Below are 21,493 nucleotides of genomic sequence, written 5' to 3' on the forward strand. Positions count from 1 at the left end.
ATACAAAAGAAATGCTTATTCAACAGTTTTTATTCTACAGTTTAAAAATACACATTTTTGTGTTCCTGATTCTACCCTGATCATTGTCTCTTATCAACTAATGATTTAATTTAAATAAATAGTTTTGAGCATAGAGACTTGTAAACTAAATTGCTCAGTTAATGCATGAATTACAAAATTATACTCTCACTTCTTATCCTTTTGAATTCCCATTATTATTGATTTTTTTTACTTCCTAGTGACAAATTCGACAGAAACAGCAGAAAATGCTCTTTCCTTATGACTTTTTCTAGTGAAGCAAGATAATGAGTGTGAAACTCTGCTGTGTGAGTTGGGCACAGTACGCGGTCCTTTCACTTCTTGCTTTACAGTACACTATTATGCAGTATCTAATGGTGAAAGGACTTGCCATCTTCTTTAAGAAGCTGTATTTTCAAACACTCGTATCGTTTATGAAAGACTTCTGCACTGTCAGTGCTTGCTTTATGCAGGTTAAGCATATCTAGCATATTCTTCTTGGAGTGGTCTTTTAAACAAAATATTACTTGAATCCTGTGTTCCTCATTCCTCTTGCACACAGCCAGAGGAGTCTGGGACTGTTTTGCAGAAGGGCTCATCACTTACGGGTGCGACTGAAGGAACAGAAAGTAGTAGGAGAAAAATGCTATGTGCTCTGAAACCAGCAATTCCACCCTTTTTCGCTTCTCTCTCTCTCTCTCTCTCTGTTTTACACCTCCACTGTAAAATAGGTTTGTTATAAAGACAAACCCATGAGTAGTTTGAGAGGCACGTACTAAGTGAACAGTGCTGAGGGCTCATGAGTAATTAGGTCTTCATGGGGACTGGACAATGTAAAGCAAACAAAGCATGCTACCATTCACTGAGGAAAGAGCAAAGAAAATACTTTTTGCTTATTAAGTGAACACCATTCATGTTGAGGGTTGATTAATGTCACATGAAGAAAGCTACCATATCATGCAAAAACTCCATTTTAAACTCATAGGAGCTGACAGCTATATAGAAAATCTTAGCACTGGTGTTTTCCAAGCGTTTTGTGGTGGATTTATAAAACTTAATTGTAAATTCATTACATATTTTTTCTAACGGCTTTTTCTTATAAAATTAAGATCAAAATAGAACCTGTGTTTAAAAACCTACTGAAGTTATTGCCAAATCTGTCATGCAAGCTCTAAAACATTTTGATATGCAAGTTTTCAAAATATTTCAAGCAAACAAATAGTGTTTTAACACTAATTATTAACTGTAAAACCTTTTTTTTTTTACAAATACAATATGGAATGTAGAACAATTACGTCAGTACTTTATATCATGCCTGAAATTTAACCCTTCAGTCTTCTTAATGGTAATGGGACTAGCCACATAACAGATCTCTGAAGATTCTCAGCTCAGTGACACACCTAATATAACATCTATAGAATGAGATTATATTTGTAACATTTTTAACCTTTTCTATTCAGTTCAGAAACCTTGAAGAGATAATTCAGTTTTATTTTAGCTGTCTTCATAGTGTATCTCAATAACATTTTTGTATTGAATTCTACGATAAACACCTTCTTGTTCAGTGTAACTTCCAACATTCACAAAAACTTCAGCATTGCTTATTCTTTAAAAATGTGCCCTAAGTCATTTATCAGCTATTCCACATTTGTTTCAACAATGTAGCTCCTATGAAATGAACTATGCTAACCAACAAAACAATTAAGAGTTTGAAGTATAGAATATATGCTTTAGGGCTCTATGAAAAAGCTTAACGTACTCAAAGTTACACACAGATGTATGTTTATCTACAGTCGTATTAATCCAAATAAACGTACAGTGCTGTCTCTTTATCTAATAAAACACTTAGCATCATATGCCTTACTTTCAAATCATTCTTTTCTGTTTAGAAACAGAACTCACATTTCTTTCCATAGAAAAAAAAATGGGAAATAAAGGGGGAAAAAAATTAAATTATTTTAACCACAGGGAGGCAGGGGCAAGCCAATAAAGCATTTTATCCTCAGAACTATCTGTATCACCGTACTTCTGAAAGCTCTATGTTAGTTACATTTCCTTCTAACGATTTTAATTTCTGTTTAGGTTGGGGGGGGAGGAGGGCAGGGATTGAGAAAGAAAAGCAATTCGACATTAACAGAAGTTTCATATGAAACACAAGCACCTGGATGTGTCTTGCTTGTTCTTCTCAGGTGTCACTCACTCGATGACTCATAAAACAAATACTTATTTTTCTCTGAGGTAGGCTGTGACACCATTTAGCCACCGAGTTCCAGAAAAGCAGACGTTTTCACTTTTGAGATTTCACCTGGCATCCCAGTACTCAGAACATCACCTCCTGCTATCATTTTAATGAACTTCTGAGAAAGTTGGGTGGCGGCGATCATCAGCTCAGAGCCTGAGAGAGGCGTGTGCCTGGGCCAGCCCCGCGGGCAGGGTCTGGGGCAGGGTCTGGGGCAGGGGCAGAGGCCCGGGCAGAGCAGGACAGGGGCAAAGCAGGACAAGGGCAGCGGCAGGGCAGGGTAGGGGCAGAGGCAGGGGCAGGGCAGAACAGGGGAACGGGCAGCATGCCCTGCCCGCGACACCCCGGTCCTGAGGCTGGTCGGTCTCTCCAGGCACCCTCGGGCAGCCCTCCACCCCACCCCGCCGCCCTTCCCATGCAGCGAGAAGCCCCTCAGCCCCCAAACCCTCCCACTGCAAACGGAGGAGCCCCCCCAGGCCCCACCATCCTCACGCAACATCGCCCGCCACACTTGTCCATCTACGCCCCCACCCCCGTCACTCCCTCCGCCGCGGCCGGGAGCCCGCCCCCACGGCCCGGGGGGTGGGCAATGGTCCCCCGCGGTCCCCCGACCCGCGGACGCCGCGCAGGTTGCGCCGAAGCCGCCGCGCTTCCCTACCTGTGCCCGCCTCCGTCACCTGTTGCCCGGCTGCCTCCATCCGCGCAGCCCCCCGGCGCCTCCTCCTGCTCCGGCGGCGCCAGGGTCTTCTCGGGCTCCCGGGCCACCTCCATCCCGCTGGGCACCGCCTCCGCCTCCTCCTCCTCCTCCTCCTCCAGGGACTCCACGTAGAAGACGGTGCGGGGCGGCGGCGGCGGCCCCGGCCCGTGCCCGTGCCCCAGCCCGTGCCCCCCGCCCGGCCGGCCGCCGGCGGACAGCAGCGTCCCGTTGGGCGGGCTGGCCGTGGTGGCCGCCGAGGAGGAGGCGGAGGAGGTGGACTTCTTCCAGAAGGCGCTGCTGCCTCTCTCCTGGCTCTTCAGCAGGCGGCTCTGGCTGGGCCCCCAGTGCTCGAAGCTGCTGTCGGGCGGCAGGCAGCCGCCCCCCGCCGGGCCGCCCGCCGGCGAGGGGTGGCTGAACAGTTTCCAGCGGAGGCGCAGGATGTGCTTCACGTCGAAGTCTTTCCTGCCGGAGCCGGACATGGTGCCGTGGCGGGCGGGGGACGGGCGCGGGTTGAGGCGGGAGTCACGGCGGCCCGACAGGGCCGGGCGGCGGCGGCGGTGGCGGCAGCGCGGAGCGGCCCCGCTCCCGGCAGCGGCGGCGGTTCCTGCGAGCAGCGCTGCGCCGGTAGGGCGAGGGGTGGTAGCCGCCAGGAGGAGAGAGATGCGCGCACACACCAGCGCAGAGAGATAGGGAGGATGGAAGGAGTGATGCACAGAGCCGAGAGGAGGTAGAGACACCCAGCAGGGGAGGGATAGAGGGAGAGATGCCCAGAGCTGACGAGAATCGCACGGTGATCGGTGGAAAGGGGAGGAGAGAGGCAGAAATGAGAGACACCTCTCAGGGGAGACAGGCACTTGTGAGGGAAGAGCGGGTGAGGGAGGCTGCGAAGGCGCTCTAATCTGATGAACGAGGGAGAGAGCAGAGCTACAGCCCGGAGAGGACCGGCGGCGGCGGCAGCCACCGTGGGAGGCAGGTGGCTCTTCCTCAGTCTCTTACAGTTCCGTGACCGAGTGCAGCCAGAGAGGGAAAAGTCACCTGGAAGCCTCGCTCCACCTCCTGCCTTCCCATCCCATTTCTCAGGGGAGTCCCATGCCTGCAGTTATCTGGGATGGCAAAGCCTGAGAGCTGGCACAGAGAGAAAGCGAGGCTCCTTTATATACACTGTACGTAGGAGGAAAAAAAAAAAAAAAAAAAAATCACGCCCGTGAGGCTGTCAAGGTCCTCAGTGTACAATTTTCTGTCTGTCTCAGCGCCTCTCGCCGAGCCGCCCCCTCCCTGCCCGTGACGCAGATGGGCTCTGGGGCCGGCAGCGTGAGGAGGCAGAGGGAAAAGAGACACTTCGGTCTTCCTCCTGCAAGTAAGTCGGCAGGTCACCAACTGTCCCTCATAGCCTCCTCCTCCCCTTTCTCCAATGCAGGTCTCCTCACCTTGGTATTTTGGTCCTGACACCTCTGTGTAATACTGGGAGCAAAATAAAGCGAGATAATAAATGCAGCACCAACAGTAAACACAAGAGTGCGAATCATAGGAGTACAGACTGAATAGACTGCGTGCAAACCGGATGAGGTTACAGGTTAACAATTTATTCTGCAGGCTCCATTCATTAGCCTGTTGGCTCAGTGATGCTGTACCAGTAGAAAACACTGGATAGAGGGACAGTGTGTCAAGCAGAAATAGCACTGCACATCTGCTTCTTACCTTTTATATCTGTCCTTAATGCATTCTGACAGTGCTAAACCCAAGGGAGCTTCCTTCACAACAGAGAGAGCGCTTAGAAACATCTGCCCACTTGGGAGGGGTGTCACGAAGTACACTGTGCTTCTGGGACATAATTACAGAATTAAAAGCTTCATGGTGAAATGTGGCAGAGGGATATGTGGGCAAAACCGCATATCATCACCTGCTTGCTCATAAATCCCCATGCATGAAAAGTTGCCAGCAATAAGATGCTACACAGAATGCCTGCAATCCACCTGTACCTTAGAGACTAGTGTTTTAGAAGAAGATTTATCTCTGGGAAAATCATGAAAAAGACTGTATTTTCCTCCAGGTACTCTTTGCATTGGCCAGCTTTACCCATGCACTTCATGAACTATCAAAAGTTTGTTGTACTAACTCTGAATTCAAAAAGTAAAGTTGAAGGAATTCTTTCATTCAAGCTGGAATGTTTTAACTCCTCATTCATAAAACACTACAGCTTGAAAATTCCTCCAGAGAAACACAAAAGTCAAACATTAATTAACAGTTTTATTACTGTTTTATTTATCTTATCACTGAAGTATATTACAGTTTTATTTAGTTTATCACTGAAGTAGTGCTTCTGGGTACAAACCAATATTAGGATTTGTATTTAATGTTGATAAAGTTCTGAATTTAACAGAACAAGAAATTCAGGACACAAAGTCCTGCTTTCAAAGGAAGAAAAATTGCCACTGTGCATTTTAAGTATTGATTTATGCTGCAACAGCTGGACTGCAAACTCTCTAGTGCCTCAATCTTGCTCTCAGTATTCAGTGATAAAAAAAAAAAAAAAAAAGAGACAAAATCCATTCTAAAGCAAACAGAAGAGAGAGTTCATTTTTATCCAGGAACTGATCTGAGCAAATATGTGCTGCTTGGGAGAGCAGTAGGAAGAAAAGCCTAAAAAGTCTTAATCTAGAATAGGACAGATGAAACTTTCATCATTTCAGAGACTTTAGAAATGCATCTCTTATGTGAAACCATTTATAGTGAATCATGGTTACTTAATGTCTAGTTACAAGCTCTAGAAGATGTGCATGTGTCCATATAAAATAGCTTTAGTCAATGAATACACAGATAGACAGTACGCTATCTGTTCTGTTTTTAATTTCTTAACTGATTAGGAAAATTCAGAAATATTTTGATTTGAGGAAGATGACATAATTTCCTTGCTGTATTACAAATACGAGATATTTTTAAATCTGCATTAATATTTTAACTGATCATTTGATATGAATAGTTGGTAGGTTATATTTTCTAGCTTTAATTCTGTGACGTAGGTAAATATAAATGACAATACATTCCAACAAAATTGTTTTTCTAAATATACTTCAGAGTTCAATTAATGTATTACAGTCTCACCTGACAAAGTGATTGTTTTTGTATCAACTTTCCATGACAGACTAGCAATCAATTACAAGGAAAAAAAGTAAAAAAATATTTTAGGCTGTTATTCTTACTTTTTTATTTCAGTTATGTCAGTAACTGAAGTAGTCTCAGATTATTTTTTTAATAATAAAAATCTCAACTGAACATATCACTTATAGGCTTTGCTATTCTTTTTAACATTAAATGTTTTTTTCATATTTTAGTACATAAACATTTTTTGTAAGTGACGCATTTATTTGGTATGTATACATGATTTTTTGTGTATGAAGATGTATGAACACTTCTCTATCATAAAACGAAATCTGGAAAAATATTTTGATTTTCTTAGTTCATACCACATTTAGAATCATTTTGTCAATGTACAGTAAACAAAAGCTACCCCAAAAAAAGCTACACTGAAGAAGTAACCATTGTCACTACATATAGTTAATGAATAAATTGGTTTCCTGAGCATGAAGTAAAAGATTGAATCTATTTTGTTACTTAGATTTTCAGTTTCTTGCCTTCATGTTTCCCTGTGAACACTTTTGACATATGACAGTGAGACAAAGAATATATTCTAGATTATCGCCTGACAAGATGAACACAAAATGTTTTTTGAGTTTCAGTTGAAACTTCTGGTACATAAAAAATTAACTCTATAGCTTGTCTAGACTTGCTTCTCCAGCCAGGAGAAGAAACAATGGTTCTCCACAGGAGTTCTAGGGACCTTGCTCGTAGGACTTACAATAAAATAGTTTACTAGTCAAATATGTCTTAGTCTACTCATATGGGGTTGACAAACATATGAACAGAGTTGTGAAAATAGTCTCTAAGTTGTTGAAGGGAAACATTTTGATGCCTAACAGCCTTCCATGAAGTGTAGCCAAAATAATAATAAACACAGGTAATCCATCCCATGTCTGTTGGTTGCATGCTGGAGCATGGTGTATCAACTGTATTTTTGTTTATAGAATCATAGAATCATTAGGTTGGAAAAGACCCCTAAGATCATCAAGCCCAACTGTCAATCCAACACCACCATGCCCAGTAAAACAGAAGTCCCGAGGTGCCACATCTACACGTTTTTTGAACACCTCCAGGGATGGTGACTTCACCACTAACATGGGCAGCCTTTTGCAATGTTTGACCGTTCCTTCAATAAAGAAATTTTTCCTGATGTCCAATCTAAACCTCCCCTGGTGCAACTTGAGGCCATTTCCTCTCATCCTATCACTAGTTACTTGGAAGAAGAGTCCAACATCCACCTCACTACAACCTCCTTTCAGGCAGTTATAGAGAGCGATAAGGTCTCCCCTCAGCCTCCTCTTCTACAGACTAAACAACCCCAGTTGCCTCAGCCATTCCTCATAAGACCTGTCCTCCAGGCCCTTCACCAGCTTCATTGCCCTTCTCTGGACACGCTCCATCACCTCAATGTCTTTCCTGTAGTGAGGGGCCCACAACTGCACACAGTATTCGAGGTGCAGCCTCACCAGTGCCGAGTACAGGGGGACGATCACTTCCCTAGTCCCGCTGGCCACACTATTTCTAATACAAGCCAGGATGCTGTTGGCCTTCTTGGCCACCTGGGCACACTGCCAGTTCATGTTCAGCCGGCTGTCAACCAGCACCCCCAGTTCTTTTTCCGCCGGGCAGCTTTCCAGCCACTCATCCCCAAGCCTGTAACGCTGCATGGGGTTGTTGTGACCAAAGTTTATGTTTATGAGACAGCATGTTTCTGAACTTCCTCACCTGTTGCAGTTTCCTCTGATTATTCATAACCGTTCAGATCCTGAATAACTTCACAGACTTTGCTGGAAAATGCTCGTGGCTGTTTTTCCTTTATCTATTAGTTAGGCAAACAGATGAAAGTGGTGAATCTCTATGTCCCTGTTATGAGTCAGATTCCTGACACTTTCTCTTTGTGTTTTTGTCTTTCTAATGCTCTTCAAATGAATTAAATTCACATACTCATGTCCCTAAGGAAGTCTCATGCTCATGCTTTGTAGGAACAATGGCCTAGGGTTATATATCCTTTCAATAAATCCTCCAAGTAGTAAAAAGCATTTCCAAAAAGAAGAGCCTTGAAGTAGGTATCCAAACCAGTCAGATTTTATTAACACTCTTTTTTCCTTCTTTCCATTGCAAAGCTTTGGAGTGTTGTTTATTTTTAGGTTTCGGAAGTTTTACATTAAGCTGTTTACACGTTGTACCCCATATCCCAGGAAGAACAGGTGGATGAGGAATAAAGTTAAGTTTTAGTTGCAGTTATTGATTGCTAAAATGAACAACAGGGGAACCATCATGCAAAGTAATTTGCTAACAGTACCCTTAGGGTTACGGATAGTCCTAGTCTATATGAGTTTCCACATCACATTTACATAAAGTCAAAAGATATGTGGTGAGTCTGAAGGTGATGAGTATATGTGTTACTGTGGAACAACAGTTATTAATAAGAGAAGGGATATACCTCTCAGCAAATTAAAAGGATAAGGGATAATTTTTTACTGAATTTTAACCTGTCATGTATTTAGAAGACACTAAATTTTGATTAAAAGAAGTGGAAAAAAAACAAGGATACGTCATTGTGCTTTGGATAAGGATGAGACTAGAATGAATGGTTTTAAAACAATTCTCACTTGAATGTGGGAATTCTCATATGCATGAATGAACATGTACTTCAGATATAAAGATGCTGATTTTGTGGGTGGCTAATTATATATTCAGAAGCAAGAATGTGAGGGTGTTAAAACGATACTGTGAAACAGGTCTGTAGAATACTCAAGCTAAAGAGTAGAGAAAGAAATTTTTGGGACTGGATGTCCATTGAGAGATCAAAACTTACTGAAGAAACTGGCAGTGTGCTAAGTGATAAACAAATAAATAATGTATTAGACTTATTCTTTAAACTTTTGTTGTGCACAAAGCCTTTGAACAAGCTTTATGAAATGTAGATATATTCTGAATTGGTTTAGATAAGTAAACTGTGAAACACTGGGAAAAGATGGTAGTAGTGGGAAACTAAACTGTTACTATGTTATGAATCAAGGAGTTTCAAGTTGTTGAGCTGATTTTCCTCCCATAATAATATATGTAGTATGTTTAAAACACTATAAATATGTCCTCACTGTTAACTATGTGTTAATATGACTGTTTTCTAGTGGCAAGAAAGGAATAACAAAACCAGACAAACAGTGAACCAGAACTGAATCACTTGTCAGCTCTTGTGTATGTTTTTTTATAAGTGAGTTTTCAACCGATATTGAACTTTTGAGAATGAGTTTGCCTTTGATAAGTTAAAAGGTTAAACGATGTTATTTCTCAAAATTAAAAGTGAGCTAGCACAGCACAGGATAGATTTCTGTAAGTGTGGTGACATTACCAGATACATTTATTTCAGGGGGTAACAAAAATTACTTCTCCATAGTTGTTGTTTGCCACCTCCTTAATAATGCTGGCTAAAAAAATGATATATGGATTATCCCCAGTTATGATTTGAACATTTTATTCTGCATTGGAGGAGCCTAGAAAATCACAGTCAGTTATCTTATATTAGCTTGAGGGACAGTCACATTTTAAACCTTTTCATTATTATCACAAACAGTTGTATAAACACACCCTAAAGCAGCTTTTAAATGGTTGGAGAATTTCACTTAAGAAGAGTAAATGCTACATGATTTGTCATGGATAAGATTCACAAGTAAACTAAGGCTAGAGAACATAAGATTATGAAATCAGAGAAATAATTATTCAATTTAGAAAAGAGGGCAAATTAAAGAATACTGAAGTTCTTCAGTTCTAAAATCAGTTTCCACAGTTTCCCTGTTTGCAACAGTTGTCAGTTTTCTTGAGAAATACATATTTTTTACCTGCAGTTCCCAAGGTGGCTATAGATTACCTTTATTCGAAAAAAGTGTCATGCCTTCATTCCCAAGTTACGGTTAAGAGAAACAGCTGAACTCCATCAAGTACAGGTGTGGCAGAGTACACACCTATGTGCTCCTATGCTATAGTGCACATAATATCCTTAGATCTTACCGTTTGGAAGCCGCTTATCTGTCCCACTTGCTGATTCACATGGAAGCTGTTATCACCTATTTTAAGTGACAGAATTTCTTATTAAAATCACTATGTTCTTTTGGTTTTTATTTAATTATAACACTTCTAGCAGTGCTTCTATGAATGATATCTTATCAATATCTATGAAAATTCTAGTGATGCAAAGAAAATAGGATGTTTTTTCTTAACTAGATTCAATAATCGTTGCTGTCATTTTTTGTGTGACTCAGAACCTTCTTAGAACTGGTTTGCTTTCATGTTCTGTTCAAAAAATATGCAGTTTCCTGCTGATCTTTTATTTAACATTTATTTTTCAATCTGAAGTAAAAACTTACGTCAAATACTATATGTTAGAAAATCACAACAATGGAGACACCCATAGTTTGCAAAACAGGCTACATGAAAAAGAAATAGCTAGATTTTACCACTACACGTATAGTAGCAAATTAAATTATACTTCATTAAATTAAACAGAGCCAACGCAACTGGCATAAGATGGTCGATACTGATAAGGCATTATGACAATCATTAAAATGGTTTTGGGTTGTACAAACTAGCATCTCACAAACTAGTTCAGGAGCTAGCATAAGTCGGGAAACATACTCAATAGACACTTTAGATATAGCCAGTGTTTCAGAGGATAAGAGCATTTAGCCATATGGAGGTAAATTGTGCCATGCCATTTGGCCTGAGTCCCAGCGCTTGAACAGAGCAGAGAATAGGCACTGGGAGATATTGTTTGCTATTCTAGACATTATGATGCTTATATTTCAGCTTACAGGTTCCTTTGAATTAAAAAAAAAATACTTTTTTCAGTGGGGTTTCACCCTTGATAACCTTTTAGTATTTTACAGGAAACAAAAGACTTCTAGACTTCCCTTATGAACAAAGATCAGTTGGGATAACAGCAAATTTGTGATGTCACATCATTGGAGAAGGTATCTTTTGAGAGACTTTCTTTCCAAGTTGATGTGTCTTTCTCCAGCATCTGAATAAGCAGGAATCTTAATCAACATCAAAAGACACTGGGATGTAGTAAAGTCAATACAGGCAAGTCACTGAGTATGAAGGAAAGAAATTGGCTGGTTGAGAATAGCAATAAGCAGTTTTTTGAGATTCACCCCCAACTGATAGGAGGCATTTTGTAATGTCCCTCTGTGGGTAAGTCTTTTTAAAAGGAATGTTTCCTTTTTTATAACCCTGACTTATAATTTTATTTATTGCTTTATTTTATAGGGAAACTTACAATTTCTATAGAATTTAACTTTAAAAAAGGTAATGCTTTATCTAAGTAACAGGATATTGTATTCTTTTAAAGAGTCTTGTCCGATATTGTTGTTTACATTTTAAATGACAATCTTTGTAACCAGAGTAGAAAAATAGGTAAATAGAAAATCCCAACTGCACTACATTGTATATAGACAGCTTTATTTTGAGGAATGCGTAGATGCATGTAATTGCTCAGGTTAACATTCATAGTAACAAGTTTAATGATCTTAGAATTTTATATTAAAGTTTTGCTATTTCAGAAACAAAGTGAAGAACAAAATACTACCATCTAACAGTATTATTGTTGTATGCATTTCTAAATGATCAGCCTTCAATTAAAGTAAAATATTTTGAGGTACAGAACAGGAATTAACTTCTATTCATGTTAAAAATGAACTTGTATTTTTTTCTTTGCCAGTGAAAGGTATAAGCAAAAGTTCTACAATTAAGCTGAGTCAAGATAAAATCAAATAATCTAGAAATTTCTATACATCTCATTCACACAGAATTACTTAAGCAGTAAATCTTGTTGCTCTTTAAATGCCTGTTGCTGAGACTGAGTATTAAAACAAGTGACATATGACGATCACGATGTCTCCTCACTTTTTGTCCAGCTCAGAGTCGTATTGCCCTTTGGATATAGATTCCTGTCCATATTGCTTTAATTTCTTATGAATACATGCCCTTACAGGAGAAGTATTTCCCTATTTTCAGGTGTGTCTCATGGTATGTAAGACCTCTGTCCTCACAAAGGTGTATTCTGTTGCTTGAGTTGTTATTTAGCATCAACTTCTACTGCCTTATACTTGCCATATTTTCTGGTCTCAGTAGACAGATTCCTAGACTCTGAAAAATCATATATTTCCAGTTTTGGAAGTTACTTTTTTTTCGCTTGAAAACTAAACTTTCTAGTTGCAATTGAGATACTTTTTGCTTGTATCAAGTGCCTTATCATCACATGAGTAAGATTAGTTGAAAATTTTACATTGCAGAGACATAGATATTGCTTCTATTGTTCTCAGGAAACGATGGCTGTTTGGGCAGCTTCAGACTTCATGGTTAAATAGAGGAATCTTCCTTTCTGTGAAACGTAACAAGAAAATACACATACAGTAATGCTAGTAGGGATCTGTGAATGTCACTTTAATTTTAAAGTAACTGTTAATGACACTGAAATCTTTATTTACCATGCAAAGTATTGGTTTGTATTTTGTATCACAATGAAATAACTCATTCAAAACTTCAGCAAGAAGTTACAGTATTTCTTGAAGAAATTATTATTTCTTTAAAATAATTCTTCATTACTTAGTATAAGGCAATGAAATAAGCTCCTATAGGCTTCTCTTGTCCTTCCTTTTGAAAGTGAAAGATGGGGCTTTGTTTATGGTTATGTGTACAAATGATCTTTCATTTGTTTACATTCAATGTCTGACCAAATTAAAAAAATCGGATATTTAAGAATGTTTTTTTTTTTTTAATCTGCTTATTCAACTTTCAGTTGAACTGAGTGTCCCAAAGAGTATACTGGGCATTTTTTTTCCTTTGAAAAATGTTTTGTGATTCAGATGAGATTATTGTAATTGGTTGAACAATTTGAGAGGATAGTTTTCCATCCAAACTCCATGACACCTACAGTAATAAGTGTTAACATTACAATTTCAGATCACAGACTGCTTGACATTTCCTATTTTTAACTATGTAGTACAAAAGCAGAAAGATTTGATTCTATCATTATGAACACTTTTTTTTAATTGTTTTATACTATTATATAGATGACATTTCACATACTTATAGTTGTTATAGTTGTTCTTGTATGCAGAATTGTTTTCTTACTGTATTTTCTCTGATTTTACCTAATGAACTACACTATATTTTTAGTCCCTTGGCCACAGTTTTTTATACAAGTAGAATGTCGTAGTTTTCCATGTCATGAGACCATAATTTCTGACATGGCAAGTATGTTCTAACTTCATGTTTCATCATAGTCACTTTGTCAAGAAAAGTCTATGCATAAAATACATTATAGAATTAGAGACAGAACCTAAAAAATAGAGATTAACCTAAAAAAATTTTTAATCCAAACCTTTGTCTTCAAAGCTGAGTGAACTATAACTGAGATATATTTTTCTGTTTTTTAAAAAATACTTATGATAGCAAGTCTACATTTTTTCCCAATTAATTTCAGTACTTTTTAGCAGTTACGTATGGTTGCATATACATTAAATTTATATGTAAAATTGAAACGTGATATGTTGTTTGTAGCTGCAACTATATGAAATAATTGTCTTTATTTTGGTATCATTTGAGTTTGGCAGTTGGATTGCTAAAGCATTTAACTGATAAAGAGGAATAATTAACAAAGGATGTCAGTAATCAGGCTGCTGTGATGGCCAGAACATGTGTTACCTGTCCAGTAGGAGTTATATGAGCAGTATAAAGTAGTATCTTCAGATATGCTTGACCTTTAGTAGGAAGAAACCTACAAAAAAAGAAAAATTATTTCTGATGATCTAAAGGAGGGGACTGACAAAAATCCTGATTGATAGAATCATCGTGGTAACCTTTTGGGTGATTTTCTTATTTGCCTTAAACATTTGTGTGTGCTGTTTGACAATCAGGCTGTAGTTTTTAAGTGAAGGTAATAACAATCTTTTATATTCTTTTAAGATAAAAGTGCCTTACTGTCAGCAAACATTCCCATTGGGTTTTTTTGGGGTTTTTTTTTGGTTTTTTTTTTAAGATAAACACCTTCAGTTTCTTGAGATCATTTGAATTTTAATGTGGTCTCCAAAGCCTAGTCCAGTCTAAAGTGAACTGCAAATTGAATGGTGTACTCTATTTTCTATTATAAAATGATAAATGTATTGAACAATATTGAAGTAAAGACAAATGCGTATATAAACAGGCTCTACACTTTTTTCTTGTTCTACTGGGAGCAGTGAATAACAGCTAAGTACAGTTTTTCAACCATTTATACACTCACCTTGCAGCAGATTTTTCTTCCCCATAATTTTCTAGGTTGTTTAAGAAAATACTACCAGGCACTACCCAAAATATCTATTATTTCTAACATTCTAATGAGATGAGGTACCCTGTTGAGTGAAATTCATTTGTAGTGGCATGATTTATTGGCTGACAATAAACACCTTTTGATATTCCATATCTTTGTGCTAACATATTTTTCATCAACTGGAGCTAGATAACTGTGAGCTTTTTCCTCCTTTTTAAAAAAAATAATTATGTTTGCCATTTTCTAGTCTTCTGGAAGATCATTTATTCTCTTTGTGTTCTCAAAGATAATGCTAACATGAGATTTCCTGCACCATTTTTCTATGTACTCTGTAGAATCATTCAACCTGATGAAATTTCATCTGACTCCTTTAAGTAACCCTTTTTCCTTATTCTGTCTTGGTGTGACGTCCATTCATGCGTAACGTTCTTAGTGAAAACCGGAGCAGGAAAAGTGTAAACACTTCATCCTTCCCAGCATCAATAGTATGTAATGACTCAGCTTTTTCTTGTCTATACTTTTGCTCCCGGTAAACTGACAGTATGTTTTCCCTTCCTGTCCTGGCTACTGTTAATTTACTGAAGGCAACGGAATAAATACTAGCCCAGTGGTCAAATGGAAAAAGACTGCTTAAACTTAGCCATTGTAATGACAGATCAGTCTTGAAGATGACTAATGACAGATGTGCAAAAAAAAGCCAGTAGTAAATTATCAGTTCAGCATTGCAGACAATCAGGAATAAAAATCTTTCCCTTGTTTTCTTCCATCCATAAGTGCAATTGAGTCTTCTGACTTTTTGCTAAGGTACTCCTATACTACTGTTCAGCTGTGCAACCCAGGTTACAATATTTCCTGGTCATGCCTGAACTGGTCACTATAAGTTTTCTTCATAATTAGTGGGAAGAAGATGGCATCTCCAAAGGGTGGTTCATTGTAGCTATCTTGAACATCTGTCTTGGGTGATATGACTCAATCTCTGGAAGTTATCACTGTTTTATCACTGTTAACTGTAATAGCAGACAAAGATGAGGAGCTGATGTCAGGGTTAAAGAAAATGTATCCAAATTTTCAACTTTATGATTTTTTAAAATTGTATTTCATGTAATTGAAAGCTAATGTTTTTGTTCAGTTGTACACAGAAGGTAATTAGGGAGAAGAAATAACATGCAGTTCTAATCCATTTTACTTTATCTTAAAATTCTGAAAATGGACAGGTAAATATCATTACTTAACCAGTGCTGCCGACTTCAGTAGAACCAATCATGTTCTCTTTCAGGGGCTGGGGTTGGTTTGTTTGTTTGTTTTTTGCGTTTTGCATGATCATTTCAGATCAACACAATAATTTTCAAGTGAATAATGGTATTTTTTTCTTCGATCTGCAGTTCTTAAATCTGGTCAACAATTTTCTGGAAAATTAAATTTTAAAATTTACATTCCTCTACTGTTCTGCTAAATATGAAAGCAACTTAATTATTTTGTTCATATTGTTCTCATTTAGGTTTAATGCTAAACATGAGTCTGTGATAATATTCAAGAGAAGTATTATTTTAGGTACTATCCTGAGTTTAAGATTTTCAGTGTACAAAATCTGAATAGAACTATGAATCTGGGGAAAAGGCATTTGAAGTTATATTGTGGTGCCTCATGACTCATTTATTTATCCTGGAAGTTTGGGTGTTTTTTTCATCCTTTTCTCAACATTGTTAGTACCACTACTTTGTCCTCAAAGAAAGATGTGTCCTACAACCACAATTTTATGAATGACACTCAAGAATGGATAAATTTGTCTGGCAAAGAAATTGCTATTTTATCTATTCCAAGAGACACTCTTTTAAACTAGCTAAGCATATGAATTTAGTGAAGAAGTGGAAAATGGTAAGGAGGTTACTGTGCAGACTTTGCCTATGCTATGAGTATGTATTTTTGCAAATATATGAATGTCAATATGTAATAGATATTGATACACAAGAATGTAAAAAGGGAAAGTGAAAGAAAATTAACCACATTCAGATGTCCCTATTTTAACAGTATTGTGGCTGACATCAAATATACTGTAGAAATTGTAAGCAATTTAAAGAATTAAAAAAAAAAAAAAAACACAAACATTTTTGGCCTTCACAAGTGTGAAAACTGCAGCAAGATACATGGTATTCTTTCAAAAACTGTTGTTGAATGGTATTAAATCAAATTTATTTTGTCTTTTCTTCATAATGTAGTACCAAATAAGTTTATGAAATGTAGTTTAACGAAGTATAAAACCCTAGTTCAAACAAAATCAATTATACTAGTATAATTTAATTTTCCTATTATTTAGGATACATCTGAACAAACTGCAGACCTAAAACAAAATAGAAACTCAAAATTATTCCAGATTAAAATCTGTTAGCATGATGCTAACCCATATTTAAAAACTTAAAACTTTTTTCAATTCTAAATCATACTGTAGTAATGCCTCAAACAAAATGTTTTCTATAATTGAAATTATATTAAACTGCAATTATTGAAATGTTAGCTTTGTAAATAAATTTTATAAGTAGAAAATCTTAACTATTTTTCATCCTTGTTTGTAGATTTCTTGCAGTTTTTCTTAGCATAAGGCTTGTGAAGGCTGGGTTGGCCTTACTGTACCAATGGTAACCCTCTTTTTCTGGGTCCCTTCATTTGGACTTCTTTTATCATAAAAGAAGAGACTGTCAGCAAGATTTGAACAATTTAGGACAACAATTTTTTGTTGGCTGATACATATGGTAGATAGATGCAACCAAGAAGACGCCATGCAAAGGATTAATACACTTGCCATCCCTAATACTGATCCCTGATGAGTCTCAGTTGACTGGGTAGTTGGTAGTCAAATGGGGAAGAGTCTGCTTGTTTGAACAGGCTCATCCTTGTTAGTGCTGATTTTTTCTCAGGATTTTATACCTTTTCCTGTCACCATTTTTCATGCTGAATCTCTGATCTGCTGATTATCACTTGTCTCAACACCTACACTTCTTTCTCTGCCTCCCCCACTTTGATTTATCTTCCATGGCTTTAGACCACCTACTTTCTGTCCTACGCTTAAAATAATTTTCTCAGCAAAACAGTGCCAAAGTCACACAGCTGTGTTGCAGGAAACTAAGCCTTGTATCAGAAACAGCTGAACCCATTGGCCATGGATTACACTAGTGTACTGCAATCTGTTGCATGTGTATTTGCATGGGAAGTATCAGTTTTATTATATTAAAATTGTAGTAATTGTTAAATAAAGTAATTAGAACACTTATCCATAACATATATTCAAGTCCAATAAAATGTGGATTTCAGGTTCAATATTTATCTTAAATTTGCCTTCACAAATTTCTGAAAGCTTGGTTTCTTAACATTGGTATAATTTCTAATTTTTAGAGAGAAATAACTCATTTTCCAAAATAAAAAATTGAAATGAATTCTTCAATGTTAAATATAACTTTTTGATTCATGAATATTTATGTTAGTAACTTTAAAGATAGCTGCCCACTAACATTACCACCAGGGAATTTAGGAACTACAGGTGCTTTGACTCACCTAACATTTAATCATAAATTAGGTCTCTGTTAAGTAGGCTGTGTGTCACTCTTGAATAAACTGGCTCATATACTTTTTAATATTTATTTAGTAAAACATGCATCAAAATCAAATTTGAATTTCAGATATGCTTTAAATTTTGTTGAACAGCACTTATCTCTTGGCAATAAAAAAATGTATTCCTATTAATTGGAATTTATGTGAAATACTGTCCTTATTGAATGCAAATCAGTATTCACTACCATTTGGCATTAAACATTTCTTGGAAAACATCCCAATATAGAATTCATTTTTATTCACATAAATAGCATGGAAAGAATAATACATTGTATTTGCCTTGTGTTTTCCATTTCAAAACAATTGATAAGCGAACCAGTGAAGACCCAGGAAAGAAATTTTACAAGCCTTAGTACTGTACCTATATTAGGTATCCAGGTTCAATATTCAATTTTTAAAGTTAAATTAGCATCTTAGTTACATTTATAGCATATATAAGTGTATCACATGGTTGAAAATGAAGACTGCCACCCACATGAAGAATCCTGATGGCCAGAAAACCTAAAGACAGTAGAAGTACAAAACAACAACTAAGAAAAGGATTTAACTTAAAGTGTTGTCTACAGGAGTTGAGGTAGATCAAGATAGACATGAGTTAGGCATCTTCGTAAAAGAATTTCAGAGCTGAAAGCCCCTTCATGAGATTTTGACCAAATTACAGTGGAGTTTATGGTATGACCTTTTTTTAAAAAAAAAAACAACTGGTCATAAGCTATCTAGGATATTTCTGTTAAGAACACAAATGCAAAACTCAAAAATTGATGGAATATGCTGAAAAACAGAAAAAGCCATTATTTATGTATAAGTCCAGGTCTTTTTTGATTAATTTCTGGTTTTCCAACAAAATTCAATATTTTTTTTTTTCTTTGAACAACTGTAAGCTAGAGTGTTGAACCAGGTACTTCAGCAAGGCAATAAGCTGATTTGTGAGACATTGCCTACTTAGGAGTTCCAAAGTCACTGCCACCATGCACTGATCCATGTCTTTATCTTTTTTACTGAAAATACTAAATTGCTGCAGGACCAAATTCTTCATTGATATTCGTAATGTTACAAATGGAGAATAAATCTATAGAAGTTGAGATAGGAACTTTAATTTTCTTAAATCCATTTTTAATTGTTTCTAACCAAGAAAATAAATTATCATTAATGGGATAGGCTGCTATTGCTTACTTCGGAAAGTTTATATTCTTCCTTCTCTGTATTCATAGAATCATAGAAACATAGAATCATTTTGGTTGGGAAAGACCTTTAAGATCATCAGGTCCAAACATTATCCTAACACTACCAAGACCACCACTAAATCACGTCCCTAAGCATCACATTATATGTCTTTTGAACACCTCCAGGAATGGTGACACTACCACTTCCCTGGGCAACCTGTTCCAATGTCTAACCACTCTTTCAGTAAAGAATTTTTTCCTAATATCCAATCTAAATCTGTCCTGGTGCAGCTTGAGGCCATTACCTCTTGTCCTGTCATCAGTTACTTGGGAGAAGCGACCAACACCGACCTCACTACAACTTCCTTTTAGGTTGTTGTAGAGAGCAATAAGGTCTCCTCTCAGCCTCCTCTTCACTAGGCTAAACAATCCCACTTCCCTCAGGCGCTCCTCATAAGACATGTTCTCCAGACCCCTCACCAGCTTCATTGCCCTTCTCTGGACCCACTCCAGGACCTCAACGTCTATCCTATACTGTGGCTTCCAAAACTGGACACAGTATTCAAGGTGTGGTCTCACCAGTGCTGAGTACAGAGACACAATCACTTCCCTACTCCTGCTGGCCACACCAATTCTGATACAGGCCAGGATGCTGCTGGCTTTCTTGGCCACCTGGGCACACTGCTGGCTCATGTTCAGCCAGCTGTTGACCAGTCCCCCCAGGTCGTTTTCCGCCAGGAAGCTTTCCAGACACTCATCCTGAAGCCTGTAGCGCTGCATGGGGTTGTTGTGACCCAAGTCTCTGCATAGCCTCCCTACCCTCAAACAGATCAACACTCCTGCTTAATTTCATGTCATCTGCAAACTTGCTGAGAGTGCACTCGATCCCCTCATCCAGGTCATTGATAAAGTTATTAACCAAGACCAGCCCCAGTACTGAGCCCTGGGGAACACCACTTGTGACTGGTCATCATATGTTACTCCCTAAATTTAATGTCTTCTGTGAAGTTAGATGTAGAATTGTAAGGTAAATGAGATGAAAATGTTTTAGATTAATAAAAAATTATGACACAATCATTTTGTACAGAAAGTACATGATTTAGAGAGGGAGAGAAGGTATGCAGAATATTTTTAGTCTCTTGAAGTTTACTTGATAATAACGGTGAAGGTAATAAATATTTAGTCTTCTTGAAGCAATATATTCTACAACATGTAACACTTGACTCTCAGCTCAATAAATTGCATTTTTTTTAAGTTTATTCTGTCTTTTTTTCAAAATAGACGTTGAATATTGAAAGTTCTCTATGTAGATCATAAAGACTCCATGAAAAAAACCCAACAAAACAGAATAAGGAATTTAATGAATACTTCTGAACAGGATTTTCTGTCTTCTTACTACAGTATATTTTATGTATTTATGTTTTACAGCCTTGTTGCTGATACCATTTAAGAGAGTTGCAGTCCAGCAATGTTGTATACGTGTATGCATGCATTACCAAATATTAAGGTGACTAAGTCCCATTTAAGCACAATAAACTCAAAATACTGATTCAACTTCTTCCTCAGATACTGGAAATGAAGTGTCCTGGGTCTCAGGAAAAATTTTTCTAGTAATTTATAATCTATCCTATGTGTATGCACAGTGTTTGTTGGTATCCTTTTGCCTGTTTCACATCTCCACCTGTTTGGAAGTTGAAGAAAGAAGCATTCTGGTATGGTTAGAAGTACAAATTGTTAATTGTGCTTGGAGAAATCCTAAACTATGAGTAATAGTAATTTAAAAAAATAATTTAAAAAAAAGGCTTGCTTTGACCTCTCTGGATCAATAAACATTGATACCGCTTTTCCAGTGGGCTTCTTTTTCTTGTTTAGAATTACATACGGCTAAAAAACTGAAATCTGAGTTGCATGAATTGCATGGCAAGGTTTGTTATACTTGTCTGAAGCGATGGACAGATGTGGATGCTGTCAGGAATATGACCTGACCTGGAGATACTGTTGATTTGCCTGTCCAGGTGCTCTCCTGTTAGCCAAGGAGAGAAAGAACCCTGCCCAAGCTGTCCTGCCTGCAAGGTTGACTCCTGTGTCAATCTGTGTCATGCTCAGAGCAACAGGCTTCATCTACAGTCCTGTTTTAGGCTACAGTGAGCAAGCGCAGGGCTGCCCAGCAGGTACAGCCAGACAGCACCAACGTCAACATTAACATACCTTATTACTGCTTTTCCTTTTTCTTGACTCTCCTTTTTGCCACCCTTGTACCTCCCTTTCTGTGCCTCAATGGCTCTCAATTACTTTTTCCCTATTGATCCCATTTTTGCTACATC

At 37.9% G+C, this 21,493-nt stretch overlaps 1 protein-coding gene across 2 annotated transcripts in view; it reads right to left on the reverse strand.

Moving 5' to 3' along the window:
* Nucleotides 1-3,433, reverse strand: part of KLHL1 (kelch like family member 1) — a 258,932-nt gene extending 255,499 nt beyond the window's left edge. For both annotated transcript variants that reach the window (XM_086481989.1, XM_086481988.1), the window contains exon 1: nucleotides 2,916-3,433. In XM_086481989.1, the coding sequence (XP_086338115.1) occupies nucleotides 2,916-3,433 (518 nt within the window). The remainder of the gene's footprint in view (nucleotides 1-2,915) is intronic.
* Nucleotides 3,434-21,493: the final 18,060 nt, after the last annotated feature.

This window comes from Leptosomus discolor, chromosome 1 (assembly GCF_034619465.1).
Source record: "Leptosomus discolor isolate bLepDis1 chromosome 1, bLepDis1.hap2, whole genome shotgun sequence".
Taxonomy (NCBI): domain Eukaryota; kingdom Metazoa; phylum Chordata; class Aves; order Leptosomiformes; family Leptosomidae; genus Leptosomus; species Leptosomus discolor.